This window comes from Phaenicophaeus curvirostris, chromosome 1 (assembly GCF_032191515.1).
Source record: "Phaenicophaeus curvirostris isolate KB17595 chromosome 1, BPBGC_Pcur_1.0, whole genome shotgun sequence".
NCBI classification, from domain to species: domain Eukaryota; kingdom Metazoa; phylum Chordata; class Aves; order Cuculiformes; family Cuculidae; genus Phaenicophaeus; species Phaenicophaeus curvirostris.
In genome coordinates this window covers 182150695-182163831 of record NC_091392.1, presented here as the reverse complement: position 1 = coordinate 182163831, position 13137 = coordinate 182150695, and the positions used below count along the sequence as shown (strand labels likewise).

The following is a 13137-nucleotide window of genomic DNA, read 5'->3' as shown; positions in this document are numbered from 1 at the left end:
AATAGCTGGTTTAAACAAAAGTATGTCTAAATAAGACCTATATATGTCCATGTGGATATAAACAGAGGAGAAAATAAGCAGCTTTCCTATTTTTAGTAAATGAAAAAAACCTGTATGTTCGATTGTAGAAGACATATATAAATGGTAATGTGGCCAAGAAAGATAGATGCATTTGCTTTAACCTCCAGAAGCATTTTATGTACTTTAGCTAAGACCCCTCATTTAAAAGCAGAAACAGATGAACATGAGCTATGAGAGCCATGAAACTGCAGCTGAAATCATCCTTTAGTGGCTTGTAGGTTGTAACTAAAAGGTTACAGTGTGTTAAGTGAAATATCAAGCTGAATTACTTCTAGCAGTGAAACATTGCCCCACAGCAAGTATGCGCTTCACTGCCCTGCCTGTTTTCCCCACCTCCATTTAATTCTTCTCCAAGTTTGGTCTTTATCTTCACATGACCCCCTCCAGCTGAGAGGGGAGGCAGTCAGTGCCCTATCTCTGTGGTTGCCACCATTGTTGTTTTTTTCTCCTTCAGTGAACAATTAATAATCCTCCTCTATGGGAGGAAAGCTGGCAGCTATGGTTTGCACCATGTTTTTTTTTATCACACAAAGGAAGCTTAAGTTCTATTATACAGACAAAACAGATAAATAACAAAACCGATCTTACCACATCCTGCTACCACTGCAAATTTAATAGCTTGAATTTACCAGATATTTTGGTTCTGTCTTTAAGCTCAAAATTCTGTTTTCTAATTCTAGCTCTCCAGTACCTGTATGGTCAAAGATAATATTTTTGATTCAGACAGAGAGATTTCACAAAAGCTGACAATATCTGGCATGATGTGGACCTTTACTTTATTGAAGCTCATGCTATAGTAGGGGAAGAAGATGAGTTTCAATCAGCAAGAAGTGAGGTGGGAGACCTGCAGCTGGTGTCGTTCTCCTGCCAATGCTCCTAGTGTTTGCTGCAGGCTGCAGCTGTCCTAGCTGTTCCCATGAACTCATGAACTGTCATAATACATACAGAGAAGGTCTTAGTTTTCTTTTTTCCCCCTTTGAGGCCTTTTGCTTGTGACCCATTCTCTTTTTCAATTACTCTGTGCATGAACAAACCCTGTGTGAGTTAGATGCAGCACTCCTTTCAGTATGCAGCTTGTCACTTTGTTCCTGGGGTCTGCCTATATTCACTACAATTGAAAAACCAGTTGTTTATGTATCTAAATATGGATTTAGGTATGCAGCTTAAGGAACTTACATTTAAAATTAAAAACTTGCTGCTCTTTAGATTGAGGTAATTCTTTTGGATTATAGCTCTGTTGTGGTTAAAGTTAAGGTCAGCCTTGATGATTAGCAACAACAGTTTTCTTTTGGACAACCTGCAGTCACAGCCTAAAATTCAGTGTCTGTCTTTGGATACTATAAGCTTCAAAAATGTGAACTCACCCAGCTGAGGGCTGTCTTCCTATATTTTCAGGTAGTTAATAAAGGTCAGACTTTATTTCATAGGGACATTGTAAGAGTCAAGTACTACAGGCATCTCGCATTCTCAAGACACAGGTGTTAGAACAATGACAGAACCTGGAACAGTGAAAACTGAGCAAGTGGCCATCCTTTGATAAAGTATATATTGAAGTGTTGGCCTAGACTTATTAATTAGTGTGTGAAGTATCATGTGATCTAATTTCCTACTGTTATAACTGTTGGCTGTAGCCAGACAATTTGGCATCTGAAGGCTTCTGTGTAGTTCTGGCCAAGTATTCATATGTGGATGTTGCTTTCCCTAGTTCCTGTCTGTTGCCAGACTTGTCATAGGGAAGCAAGGAAATTACTATTCAAATAAATTTTATTAACAACACTTGTTAAGCAAGTCTCTGATAGAAAGAAGAAGGTGAAGAACATATATTAAAATATTTGAACATACAGATTGTTACCTTGAAGCTACTTTAATTGAGTACAGCTGAACAACTTGTTTTGTTCTGTGACAAAGAAGTTATTTCTGACCAAAACTGAAAATGTCTCTCTTACAGTGTGTTCAGTTCACGCTTATGGTAAATATTATGGCACCAAGGTGTTTGGAAATTCCATCTGAAAAGACATTTTAAAATCGCCAATGTATTACCACAGCTTATATGAAGCAGCTTGCAGAAGGTTTTTTATTACACAGAATCAGTATATTTCCAGCTTTACTAGTTCCAGTTTTACCAAACTCATACTTGAAGGAAAAAGTCAGCTTTTCAGAAGAACTCACTAGATGCTCTAAAATGCTAATAGGCAGAAATGTCTATTTTCAGATTTCTTGGTTCAATTGAGCCGTCACAGTCAAGTTTAAGAAAACTCTGTAAGCTGTATTGCCTTGGCGTGGAAGCTCACTAACAGTCAAACCTCTTTTTCTCCAGCTGCAAACACATGCATTTAGTAGGAGCTGTGAAGATAAAAACTCTACTATAAAGTTAATGCACCACTTGTGTAACAAAGTCAGAGGTTAAGCATTTCAAGAAGCTGGCATTTCAAGGCTTTATTGCATTCTCCTCTTCATCCAGACTTCTTTAAACAAATCTGCTTTGCATTTCACCTGCAACCTACCTGGCTGTGTGCCTTCCTGGGGCCAAGTCTTAGCTTTACCATATTGTTACTGTGCAAACAGTTAATTGATAACATTGTTAAGCTTCTGTGACCCAAATTTGCAAGCATAGCAAGCAAATAACAGAGAAAATGAGGCTTAGGGAGAACAAAAATAGTTTTCAATAAAGTTTGTCTCATTAGGAGATATAAAACATGAACTTGTGTTATTTCCAATTCTGATATCATCAATGCTAGCAGTGCACACATACACATTGCTAAGTTCTGCCCTCTGGAAATGTAAGCCAGGTAAATAAAATACAATATAAGTGTAGAACAGGGTCCATTCACCAATGCCTTAACTGATTATTTATTTTTTTTTAATATTCTCACTTGTTACATGACAGATTCTCAAACTAATTATAGGATTTTTTTACTTAATGAAGTTTGACAGTTTGCATCAGAAAGTGGAACAAAAGAATAACACCTACAGAAACTCCCTTTAATATAATAATAAGTCTTAAATAGGAATTGTCAGTGTTAGACGTTATGCTCTGTGATAATTTATCTTGCAAAGCAAGTGTATGAACCTCTACTTCTTACATCAATGTCCAATATAAATCTTCTTCCTTCACACACATGAATTTTGAATGATTGTGAGCCACATTTTTTCAGGTCTAGCTTTAAGAATCTGTTCCTTGCTTGAAATAATTTTTGTCTTCTGTCTTCTCTCATTCTCCAGACATGTCATAGAATATTAGACACAATTTCCCCAGTTTAGCTGAGTTGTAGCTGAAGCCTGTATTTTTCTCCTGATTTTACAAGGCCAAAAGTCACAGCCACTAACTACTGTATGAAACTAATGTTAATGAATATAATTTCATGAGTACAATTGGTAAAATCTCCTGTGCATACGATGCAGAGATGCATAATGCACCTGTTCCATTTTTCCACAGCAGTTAAGCTGATCCTACACTTACACAGATCTAAGTTACCATTTTGGTTTCATCAGTGTCACACTGAGATAAAATATGAACAGCTGGCTACTTTCTATAGGCTTTGCAACCAGTGCTAAGAAATGAAGATAACTCAGTGGAAAGAATGTTTTCTCATGTTTGCCTAAATGGCATTATTAAGGGGGGTAGAGAAGTAAGACTCCTCCATCTGTGTAACACATACCATCAATTTATTTCTTAGGGGATTCTACTCACTCAGACACAGTTTTCTTCTGCAGATAATTTCCTCTTTTTTATTATTTTATATCTATTATATCAAAAATACCCTCTGCATTTCATATAACGTGTCTTGAGATTTTTCTGTTGTGTCTGTGGAAGAGTTTTCCCCTTGTGGCATTTTCTTTTTCAGCAAGAAGTGAGAGGGTGTTGTAAATTTTAATTTACTGTTAGGGGAGAACTATTTATTCAATAGATCTCTGGCTTTTAGTATTACAGGTTTTCCTCCATACCTACCAATCCATGAGTGCCTAAAGAAAGGTTTGTGTGCATAAAACCTCAATCGGATAGATTAGCAAGAACTCCTTCCTCTCTACACATGCTATGAATCACACATGAAGTCAGCTATACTGATGGAAGCATATAGACACTCATAATTACATGAATAAATTCCCAGGCTGAAGCAAGCAGTCCTGCTGCCCAGACATGTCTTATTGATTTTGCCAAAAGAGAAGAACCTTCTAAATTCTTAGGTCTAAATTCTTAGAAATGGATACAGTTCTTTGGCACCATGATTTCAGATTTTTCCACACAGCATTGGTAATGTATGGCAATGGAGCAATGTTTCAGCCAGACTTTCCCTAGAAGGGATCCTACAGCAAGATTTCAACCAGAACAAATGAGTTGAGCTCACTAACACTATGCTCCCATTGAATGGAGGCAAGAAAACCCTAATAGGCAGCTTACGAACCACATTAAGGGATTGCTTTATGTACAGTGTATGTGGAAAGTCAATGATAACTTGTACCTGAAAATCAAGAAAAGCTTTGAAAAAGGGTTTTTTTTACATGAAGTGGAATAAGACATGGATCTATAAGGGGTTTTGTGGGTCATTTTTTCCAGGCCACTGCCTCAACTCTCTATATAACATGGTTGCAATACTAGTAAATTTAATCTAAAACCTAATAGGATTTCATGGTCTTGCTATTCTTGTTGAATGCCACCACACTGAGGGCTGGAAAGCCTTCTGACTTTTAGGTTTTATTTGTCATGGCCATCCTATACCCATTTGTTCTGATGTCAGCATCATCTTTCATCATCAGTAGCCCTTCTTCTCTGCTGTTCATCTCTTGACATGCATATAGACAGCATTCTTGCTCCCTTTCAGCCTTTATGTAGCCTTTAGGCTACATAACCTGGCTATTTTAGTCTCTTCTCATCAGATAGTTTTTCCATTCCTGTGATTATGTTGATTTTTTTTCCCTACAGTCTACGATGCAAATTAGGCTTTTGCAAGCATCAATGATCAAAGCTATTCCAGATAAGCTCTCACTAGTCCTCTGTATAATGGCATGCACGCTTCTGATTTCCGCCCCATTCCTCAGTTTATCTTAGGATCATATCACATGGAGAGGTTAGAAAGGTCATAGTTATGATGTGACCAACTCACATACCAAAATATTTTTCCCCTCTATTGTTTCTGACCAACGTCTTTCATTTCTACCAGAAATCCCTGTCACTAGTTTATATTAACTCATACTTTATGCTATAAAATTTCACCTCACTTTTATTTATTCTAGTCCTCGAGGTCATTAAGTTCTCCCTCTGTGATATTCCATTCCTCCTCTACATTACCATTTATCATCATATATACTTCTTTTCAAGAGGGTAATGGATGTACATTAAACCTTCTTCCACATACCTTTGCCTCTTCCTCATAAACAAACTGAAATTCAGATCTTTGGCCTCAGTGTCTAATTCTCACTGTATAATTTGCAGATGTAGAACAAAAATACAGAGAGAGAAGCCAACATCATTTGTTGGGGGTGACTTCTTGATAGTAACACATCCAATATGCTACCAGGTGTATTCAGTTCTTGATACTGTTCCAGAAAATGACAAATGTTCATAGTTATTCCTGAATCAAAGGCAAACCATGATGCTCTGTAGAATTGCATCATAGCTATTTTTTTCTTGATAGAATTGATAATTCTATGTTGCTATTTGGAACAATTTAGCAAACCTATGTCTTAAGTAATTGTTCAGATAGTTATGCAAGTATCTCAAAGAAACTTGCAACATCAATAGGACTAAAGAGTAGTATTTTTGCATAGCTTCAATTTGACATCCAATACCTATAGAGAAGAAAACCCTTTCTTTTCTTTCATTTGAAGTTCTTTAGTGTGTTTGTGTAAAACCAACAAAGAAGCATTAATATAAAATAATCTATAACTATAGCATCTCATATTACCTGCAGGGCTGCTTTAGTATGTGATGCTGTGTTGATTTCCAGACTGTCTAGTGTCTAAATCCTAGGACATTTTATAGAATGATGCAAACAATGTAAGTGGAAAGGTGTTTGATTATATAGTGTGTATATCAAGGAGTGTCACGTGTGAAATGTGTTGTGGCAACTATGAACATTTGCCATATGAACCCCTTCATTAGTTGAGAGTATTTAGTCAATGCAGGCAGTAAATTTGTGGTTTCATAGTATTACTAGAAGTTTTGTCAGGCATCTGGAAGTGTAAAGCAGCTGTAAGGTGATGGATGTTCAGCCCCTTGACATGCCACTGAGTGAACCCAGAAACAGTCCGATTTTTACACAGCTTATAAAGTTCTTTGAATGTTGGCATTTTGTTTAATAGTGCAAAGCATTCTTTAAAAGCTTGTAAGGTAATCACTCCAGGGAAATGTTCAGATGTACAAATTTACCCCTGCAGTTTTCTGTTGGAAGTAAATGGGAATTCAACACCATTTATGCCTTTGAAAAGTTTCCCTCTGGGAGATGATCTCAATCGCTTTCCTTCTCCACCTTCCTAAGAAAATCTAGGATATTCTAAAAGGATATGGACTCACATTTCTAATCAGAGATGTGTGAATGAAGAAGTACTTGTAACAAAGCATAAATGCAAAGTGTTTTCAGAAAGAAAAGACTGTATCACATATAATCTATCTCTAAGAGGTGACAGTTTACTGACACTGTTCTTCTTGCCTTTCTTCATCAAAATATATATGCCAAATATGTAATTCCCTGACTGATAATAATTACAGTGCTATTGATTTATACAATATGTGCATAAAGTGTCTTCTTTTAAATCTATCAACTTGCATACTATTTTTAATTCTTCCTAAAAGTGATAAACAGTGTGATTTGCATGTCTGCATGCAGTATGTTAGCTACTATCAATGCACAGAGAAAGAAATAGTTCCAGAGATCATTAAATACAATCCAAGGACACAGTCTCCCAACCGTGTTTGAGCAAATTCGGGGTCTTTCAGAAATGCTTCTTACAGAATAGTGACGTAAGAATGTAAGCACAAGAGTTAGGGCATAAAGACAGAAAAAATGCAAATGTTGTTTGAAAAGTTTCTAAAACCTTCATTTGTAGCAATGTTGTTCATGTACTTCAAAAAACTAAATAGAAATGATGACTCAAAATTGAGGGATTTTTGTTTTGTCAGAATGCATATTCAGTCAGAAATACAACAATGGAACTTGAAGGGTTATGAGCACAGTTGAAATCCATTTAGTGTGGTGGTTTACACATAATCTGTACTTTGAAAAACAAGAGAATATGATTCAGTCAGAAGATTTCAAGTTCTGTCTTCTCTTTCTTTAGCCTTAGGATTACCTGCACAGTGCTGCCTTTCAAGTCCACTCACATAAATACCTAATTTTCCTTTTTATAGGTTCTCAACCTAGTACAGTCCTACGTCACGCTGAGAGTCCCCTTGTATGTCTCTTACGTTTTCCACTCTCCAGTGGGTGTGGGAGGGTGGCAGCATTTCGATCTACAATCAGAGCTCCGGCTGACTTTTGTGTATGACACTGCCATCCTGTGGAAGGATGGGATCGGTAGCCCACCTGAAACAGAGCTCCAAGGTGAGTGTTGGATTACTTTGCTTTCAACTCGATTCCGACACTGAGAGTATGATTTGCACACAGCAGGATGATTTTTAAATTATTCTAATACTAAAAAAAGAAAAATATATAATTTATAGTTAATTGCTGCCATTTCCTAGCACTTTCAGTTCTCCGCTGAGGTGTTTATGACATCCATGTAGAGTTGGCAAGTTTTCTTAATATAGACAACTGTCGTTTTACATTTAAAGTACATATGCTAAAAAGGAGTAAATCAATTTATACCTGGGACCTCAAGGTTCCCTATGCATTCATATTCTGTTACTACACAAGATGTTTGCACTTCAATGAAAAAAATCTAATCTTTTCTGTGATATTATTTTTTTTCTGACTGTGAATGTACAGTTTCAGAAATTTCTGATATTTTGAAAACATTAATTGTGAAACATTCAGAACACATAGAAATATATAATGCCTATAATAGCCTGTCCTGTGTGTTAGAGTAGTAAACTGTAAAATATTCTTTAAATGTAGTAGATGCTGGTAACAAATGTTTTGACTATAATGAATAAACAAATCAAACTTTATCATCGTGGAATTTATCTTTGAAAATAGTGACATATAGATGCCTCTGAAAGATTCAGGTGTATAGTTACACCAGTATGCTGCTCTGCTCTATTTATGCAACTATACTTAGTATTTCCCAGCATTACGGTTCAAGGGCTCAATATCTATCTCAGTCTAAGGTAGAATCAAGCACCAGCTCTAGTTACATATGTACACTTATGTATAATTATATATGTACGCAATGCTGGGACTCCAGTGAGCATAAAACCAGTTTGTTTTCTGCCAACTCTGTATGTGAAATACAGAAGTCTTTGCTATGCTTTTTCTGTCCTCATGTTAAAAGCAGGAAATGAGGAGTGGCAAGGGGAATCTACAGTGCATGAAGTATGAAGCACATGGCATGCCAAACCTATAGAATAAGCCACATGCCACAAATCATATGATGTACTAGTGACCAAATTACAACCAGATCTAATCCTCAGTCTCAGCAGTTATGTAGCGCATCTATGCCATTTTCCTGTCTTAGAAATTTTGGTGCTTTAATTTTTTATTTCTGTGTTTAAGAGGTTGATGGCCAGGTCGCTGAAGGTGCTGAATGTTGTCATCTTCCTTTGAAAACAGCCAGCACAAAACACATGATAAACACAGTGAGGTAGTGGAGGGCAGACCCCCAACATTTCCCAATCTTATTTGGGCAGTATTTTCTTACTCCACAGCCTTGCACAATGTTTTTCTGGCCAAGGAGGAGTTAACTAGTTTCCAGTTCACTTCCATACCTCTAGATACATGTAATTGTTCTACATAAATTCTGTGCAAACTGCAGAGATCTTCTAAAGTCATAATTCATACTTTTTTTTTTTTTTTTCCCTAAAGTACCACTTAAAGTGATTGGTACAGATGATTTTGTGTGACTGGTATGCATTCACATTGTTGAGAGTGTTAGGTTTCTGACACATTTATGGAGGAACATTCCTGTTTCCTTCTTGCTCCTGGCAGGCAGAATGGTGGCACATCACTGGTTTTCTGTAATGGAGCACTAAAGGAAACACTTGAACTGTGAAGCTTTGCAGTATTCCAGTAAAAAAGGGACTTGGCTGCAACCTACTGCAGCAGTGCACTTCTGACATGTACACAAGACCTTGTAAAGTGAAATTAGGAAATATTAGGCCTGTGTTTTGGGCTAGATTCATGCCCAAATCGACACCAATGCAAAGTCTGTTAGAATGAATTTGATGGATTCAAGCTCCCATGAGCAGTTTGCCATGGAAGCCACAACCAACAGCTGCAGCTAAGTGCTGGTGGGTGCTACCTTGAACAATGGATAGGGAGGCACTGATAAAGAGTATCGCTGAAGCAACTTTCATTGGTAGGAGTCAGTTTGAATACCTGGTGGAAACAAATTATTCTTCCTTCTACGGACCCCTCTGGCAGCTGACCACGCTGTTGCCTGAGCACCAGCACAGAGTGTTCTGTGAACTTTCCTCAGTCTATATGGGTCCATGATAACATGTAAAACCATTACTTTGAAGGAAAGTTTTCTATGTGCTTTGAAAAGCTGAAGCATTATGAAAACGCTAGGACCCACCATCTAAATTCTTGTTTGAGAAGGAACTTGAGTCAATTCAAAAAGCCCCATCCCAAACAGCTGACCTGACAAAGGGAAGTGAAAGAGTGGGACTGGAGTTCCATAAGAATGTGATTTATTTGTCATATGCAAGTGAAGTAAACTTTTAATCATCGTGAATTGGCTTCTGCTGCCAGGTTCTCTGTACCCAACCAGCATGCGTATTAGTGAAGAGGGGCGCTTGGTTGTCAACTTCAAGACTGAAGCTCGGTTTCATGGTCTGTTTGTGATGTCCCATCCTGGTAAGCTTAATCTGCACTGTAGCAGTACTATAAAAACAAAGACATCCCTCCCAAATGTTATACTAATCATTTTTTCTTATTTATGCTACTGATATCTGAATTTTTTACATACATGGAATATGCATGAATCTAATGGAAAGTAGGTAGTTCCACTTGATCAAGAGCCTCTTTTATGTAAGAGGAGTATCTAGGCCATTCTGTCCACTAGGGATCTATAAATGTATGGTTTTAATCCAAAAGCTATGATTAGCTATTTAATTATGTTGCCCTAGGAACTTAGCATTAAAATTTCTTTTCTAACTTTAAACTTAGATTATTTAGACCTTTTTCAGAAAGTAAGAAAAGCTCTTATATGAGCATTGTATCACTCTGTTAATAAAACATTCTCACTGCCATTCAATTAGTCATTGCTAAGGACCTGATCCTGCAATTTAATCTGTTCAAACCCCACTGCCTTTATTCAGAATAATTACAGATGTAAGACTTTGTCTATAGATATAAAGCTGAGTGTGAATGCCAGCCACGGAACAGATTATCTAACTAAATTAAATCTGCTGAAAAATAATGAGAAGGGGGAAAAGTCACTTCAAGAAATCTCTTTTAGTTTAACTCAGTTTTATTAATCTATAAAACTCCCTCACAGTGCTTCTGCTTTTTCTCAGCTGTCCTCTAGCATGTTAAGTTTTGCATGTTGAGCAGAGCCAAAAGAGTTACACTGTTAAGAGAAATTATTTTGTATTCCCTGGGATGACATTCCAAGTCTAAAACAGAAACGATTACAGATCTTTGCCATTCCATTCTCACTATTTTGCCTGTCTGTTAAATTTATGTAATCTTCATACAGTTCTGGTTGTGTAGCTCAAAACCAACTGTTTAATAGACACTTTAACAAGAATCAAAGGGTCCCAGCTGTGTTGGGACAGCAATTGACAGCAATTGGTTTTGTTAGTTTTGGTTATTAAACCCCAGTTCCCTGTAAAGTTATTAACACCAGCCTTGGTATCATGGTTTAAGAGTGATTGGGAATGTTTTTCAGGCTCTGAGAGTTTGCAGTGAAACACTAAAAGTTACAAATATGTCTCTTTGCATGTTTCTAGCTTCATCTCTTACTTCCATGATTATGTCAGCTGATCACCCAGGCCTGACATTCAGCCTAAGCCTCATCCGAAGTGAGCCAACGTACAACCAGCCAGTACAGCAGTGGAGCTTTGTTTCAGATTTTGCGGTAAAACCTTAGCCTTCACTGCATCTTCTCTTGCCCCAGCCTGTTAGTTAGTGCGTTGGTGGAACAGTTCTCTCTCTCTCTCTTCAGGTTCGAGACTATTCTGGGACGTATACTGTGAAGCTTATAGCTTGTACCACTACTCCACATCAGGAGTACAGCCTACCAGTGATCTGCAGTCCTAGAGAGCCAATCACGTTTGATCTGGATATCCGATTTCAGCAGGTACCACCCCAGGGAAACCTTCATCATGTTTCCTTTTTATTTTGATTCCAAAATTGCCTTTCTTGGTCCTGTAATAATAGTGCTAGAAACTGAATTTACTTGCTTATCAACAAATCACTTCATAAATTGGTGGGACAGCACATACTCCTCCCCTGCTATTCAAGGTAATAACTGAGAGCACAAATGGATTTTTGTCCTCAGTGCATGGCCCATCTTGGATAGCTCATAGGAAGCTCATAGTTTAGGTGATAGTTACTGTGATATGAGCTAAACTTTGAGAATTCATTACTTATCTGTTGTCTTTGGTATGAAATATGTGTACCAGATAATTAAGAAAATATGTTCTGCTATCAGGTTTTCATCAGATCAGAGCAAGGTCTCTGGTATTAAAAGCAGGACCTCCAGAGGAAGATTCATTCAGTCCTAAAGTCCTTCCTTCACTGACTACAGAGGAAGTGTAGATATACAACACTGATAAAATGCCCAGTTTTAAGTCTCACAAGAGTGAATGAGACAAATACCACGCATAGCAATATGGATCATATGGTAGTGTGGGAACAGACAAACAGCATACCTTTCACAAAGCCCAGATGTAAAGATCTGTAGCTGGGAACAAAACATGAAGACATGGATTCTTCTGTAGAAATCGTTGATAAAAAAAAAATATCAGTGGGTTATGTTGGTTAGTTAGCAGAACTTAATCAGCCAGTTTACAATGTTATCAAAAGGGCTGGTGTGACCTTGAGATGTGTAAGGAGGAAGTTTTATCATTTCTGTTCTGTGGAGCCAATGCAACTAATACTACTGGAACAGTGTGGCTGTGATTTCATGCTCATTGGTAGTATAGATGTATGCTATTAAATCATCCTGCAGTATAAGTCTGATCCAGATTAGTCTGGGATACACAATCACTTGTCTGTTGAATTAGCCAGAGTACACAAGGAAATGTATGCAGTCTTTATGCTTTCATTTGGTATTACACCAGCTATGGGAGAAAAGATGATTCCTGATATGGCATTAAGTCCTGGCAAAGCAAAGAGATGATATGTGAACTGACATGAATCTGCCTTCTCTGAGTTAACCCAGGAAAACATTTTTTTAAAGTTTGAATGGAGGGGGGTAGGGGGAATTTATATTGCTAGTTCAGCAATTTGGTTTTGTGTGGCATTTCTAATCTTTTAGGAACCCTAAAGCAATTCATAGCAATACTGAACCACTGTTTGTGTCTGGTCCTCATATTAACAAGAAGATTTTGATAATTCGAAGAAAATTCGTAAGACCTACAAAAATTGTTGCAAAATGGATAAACTAGCCCATAGCAAAGTAGTGGTCACTATATCAGATAAAGCTTTAATAATATAGTATGTAGAAGTTTCAGGTACATCAAAATAGGGATAAGGTGCAAAACTGCAACATTGTCCTAATCACTGTGACAAGTTAGTGCCCATTCCCAACACTTTTCAAATGAAGGCCAGCTCTTTTTCTTGAGATACGCATAGTAAAAGGAATTCAGGAAATTCTGTGGCACATGTCGTTATTCCCGTTGGGTACAGCTTGAAAGACTATATGGACTTAAAACAAGTCCCCAAAAAAGCAGCAGTCAGAGGCTGTACTGTAACACAAATTCACTAGGCAGTGTCTAGCACTTTACACCTAAGT

General features: G+C 37.4%; 1 protein-coding gene across 1 annotated transcript in view; it reads left to right on the top strand.

Annotated features, from left to right (window-relative positions):
* The window catches only part of FREM2 (FRAS1 related extracellular matrix 2), a 125514-nt gene that overhangs the window by 102752 nt on the left and 9625 nt on the right, over positions 1–13137 (top strand). Inside the window, exons 17-20 of the mRNA XM_069881974.1 lie at positions 7427–7619; positions 9927–10031; positions 11129–11256; positions 11344–11478. Of these exons, the coding sequence (XP_069738075.1) occupies positions 7427–7619; positions 9927–10031; positions 11129–11256; positions 11344–11478 (561 nt within the window). The remainder of the gene's footprint in view (positions 1–7426; positions 7620–9926; positions 10032–11128; positions 11257–11343; positions 11479–13137) is intronic.